Below are 3,278 nucleotides of genomic sequence, written 5' to 3'. Positions count from 1 at the left end.
AAGGACATAACAAAGTTTTATTAAAAAAGACTGCTGTAAAATACTAAATCAAAAAATGTTTTGTGTCAAGGTACCAATAAGAGTTGAATGTCAGTATAGTAAAATGCATTAAAAAATATGTGACTCTGATTCAAGAGGCAAAGGCGCAGATCCACCCCTTACGCCTCCTCCCATGGAAACTACATAAGGAGATTCACAGAGATGTGAATCCCAGTCTGTCTCATTGAAGAACAACATGCATCTCTACACTTTAATTATTGGCATTTGGCTTCTGCCAAGAGGTAAAATATACTTACTTTTTTCAAAATTCATTTTTAAGTATTTTAAACTTTTTATAACTAAGTCAGAGTTAATATAAAATAAGTAATCTCCTTTTTTGATCATATTTTTTTTACGGTTTTTGCCTAAACTGTGTATATTTTAATGGACATTGCAGTTTTTTTGTTTTTACTGGTTTCTCTGAGCTTTAGTCTAGTCATGATTAATTTTCTTAGAATAGATTAAAATAGAATCGAATAGAAAAAGGAGTTTGACAATTATGACGTTATTATATCATAAAGAAGAGTACAACTTTTTTGATCCAACACTGGATAAATTATTTAATTAATGTGTAAAAGTTCCTTTGTTGATTTATTGTTGTCATTCATCCATATTGTATGTTGTTTTATTAGGTGACACTCTGACGTGTTTGGAATGCAACCCAGACATTACAGGAACCTGCACTGAAACACAAATAGAATGCCCTTCACAAGGTTATCAATGTGGTGCAACCAGAGAAGTTTACTATGCAGGTATAACATTAAATCATTCTTAGTTCTAGTTTGTATATTATTTTGCTATTGTTATTTCTACTTTTTGTCTGCAGCTGGTTTAACACTTAAGGTTGTGGAAGAGAAGGCTTGTGTTCTGCCTGGAATGTGTGGGCAAGATTCAGTCAATTTTGGGGCTTTCCAAATCGTGCGTGACACCAAATGCTGCAAGTTTAACAACTGCAACTCTGAGCTCCCAGGTAACACACACTTTGTCCATTCTAATGTATTAGCTTGTCTCAAAGTGATTTATTTTAACAGTTTCAAATACTGAAGTTTAATGCAAGATTAATGTGAAGTGGATTAACTCTGGAACAACTCTGGCTTTTGTCAATGGAATTATATGAAACCGAGTCTCCAAATGTCCTTAAAAAAATCATCTTTTTTTTCTATAGAACCCAGCAACAACATTCCTAACACTCCTAATGGCAAACAGTGCTTCAGCGGATCTGATTTAACTTGTGAGGGAAAAATTTTGACTTGTGAGAGAAATGAAGACTTCTGCGTTACAATAACAGGTAAGACACATATTCTTTATCCATTCTTTCTTGTTCAGAAGAAAAATAATTTTATAGCTGCTGATCACTTATTCTTTCAGTTGAAACAGGAAGACAAACCACCCTAAAGGGATGTGCCTCAAAGCTGATGTGCTCTAGCCTTAACTACACTGCTTCTTATTATGGAGCACATTTTAGTTGTTGTGAGGGTGACTTATGCAACAGGGGCATCACTACAAGTGCAGGCAGCGTCATCACTACAAGTGCAAGCAGCGTCATCACTACAAGTGCAAGCAGCATCATCACTACAAGTGCAGGTTTGCAGCTTGTTATTGTGGCAATGGTCTCTTTGGCGTTGTTTTCTTAAGAAATATAAACAGGTCCTCACCTTTATTCTCCTGCAGCTAATCTTTTGTAGATGTGGGGGGAGACTTGATACCCTTCTGTTAGAAACCTCGGGGTAACTCTAGACCCAGTTTTACCTCTTGACTCTCATGTTGGGTCACTTGTTCATTCTTGTTTTTATCATTTATAAAACATTGCCAAACTGAGTCCAGGTTTAGCGTGTTCTGAGATGGAGATGCTCATTCATCTTTTTATTCATTTTCTCATCTTGTTTATTGCAACTCCATCTTTAAGTGTCTCGGTAAAAAATCTTTAGAACGGCTTCAGGGTGTGCAGAATGCTGCTGCAAGGCTTTTAACCAAAACTTCCAAGTACTCACATGTCACCCCACTGCTGATCCAGCTGCACTGGCTCCCCATTCGTTTCAGAGTGCAGTTTTAAAATCCTGGATTTCACATAAAGAGCTTTTAATAACCAAACACCGGCCTATATAAAGGACCTCGTGCAGCCGTACACTCCCAGCAGGTCTCTCAGATCATGTGACCAGGACCTGCTGGTTGTTAAAAGAACTCTGTTCAAAACTAAAGGTGACAGAGCCGTTGCAGCAGTGGCTCCATCTCTCTGGAACTCCATACCTCTGAGCCTCAGATCTGTAGACTCAGTGTTTTCTTTAAGAAAGCAGCTAAAGACACTTCTTTTTAAAATTGCTTTTTCTGAACTCTATTTTTATATTCTGTGTTTTACTTTGTGTTTTACTCTGTTTTATTCTGTGTTTGACTGTGAAGCACTTTGTGATTTTTATCTTTAAAGATGCTATATAAATGAAGTCTATTATTATATTATTTTACCTATAGGGCTGGTATTTTTGCTTGTTCTCCAGATGCTATATTTTACAACATGGATCAGGTGTGTCTAGCTAATTAAAATATGCTGAAGCAGTTTTTTGTTTGTTGAAAATTAGCAGGATTGTGGCTCTAAGGGAGCTCCAAATCCCTTCCTCTATTTTAAAGATTTAAGTTAATTGAGAAAATGCTGATTTTGACAAATTGAAATGTTTTCTTATTTTGTTTTTGTTTCTTTGTTTGTTCTTTGCTTTTATTGTCTTTTTTAACCTGTCGGGTACAATTCTGAGTGAACTTTAAGAAAAAAAAAAAGTTTTATCTTAAATACTAATAAAGTTGGATTTGGGAGGAAAGAATACAGTGGAGTTTGTGGTTTTTGCCCAAGTTGACTGAAATGTTTTCTGAATGTCTTAGATATGTGTTGACGCTTTTTTACACAACCATCAAGGGAATATTAACTGTTTATATATAAAATCCTTTCAAAACATTTATTACATTTTGGGATCATGGTTTTCAGACCATAAGTCACTCTGGAAAGTCACAGCAGTAAAAGTTCCTTTGTTGATTTATTGTTGTCATTCATCCATATTTTGTATGTTGTTTTATTAGGTGACACTCTGACGTGTTTGGAATGCAACCCAGACATTACAGGAACCTGCACTGAAACACAAATAGAATGCCCTTCACAAGGTTATCAATGTGGTGCAACCAGAGAAGTTTACTATGCAGGTATAACATTAAATCATTCTTAGTTCTAGTTTGTATATTATTTTGCTATTGTTATT

General features: G+C 35.4%; 1 protein-coding gene across 1 annotated transcript in view; it reads left to right on the top strand.

The window, feature by feature from the left end:
• Positions 1-201: 201 nt before the first annotated feature.
• LOC112143824 overlaps positions 202-3,278 on the top strand; it is a 4,085-nt gene continuing 1,008 nt past the window's right edge. The window contains exons 1-6 of the mRNA XM_036215908.1: positions 202-281; positions 672-791; positions 866-1,009; positions 1,205-1,327; positions 1,408-1,623; positions 3,103-3,222. Of these exons, the coding sequence (XP_036071801.1) occupies positions 236-281; positions 672-791; positions 866-1,009; positions 1,205-1,327; positions 1,408-1,623; positions 3,103-3,222 (769 nt within the window). The 5' untranslated portion in view covers positions 202-235. The remainder of the gene's footprint in view (positions 282-671; positions 792-865; positions 1,010-1,204; positions 1,328-1,407; positions 1,624-3,102; positions 3,223-3,278) is intronic.

The sequence above is a fragment of the Oryzias melastigma genome, linkage group LG16 (assembly GCF_002922805.2).
Source record: "Oryzias melastigma strain HK-1 linkage group LG16, ASM292280v2, whole genome shotgun sequence".
In the NCBI taxonomy this organism is placed as follows: domain Eukaryota; kingdom Metazoa; phylum Chordata; class Actinopteri; order Beloniformes; family Adrianichthyidae; genus Oryzias; species Oryzias melastigma.
This window is presented reverse-complemented; position numbering and strand designations above follow the sequence as displayed.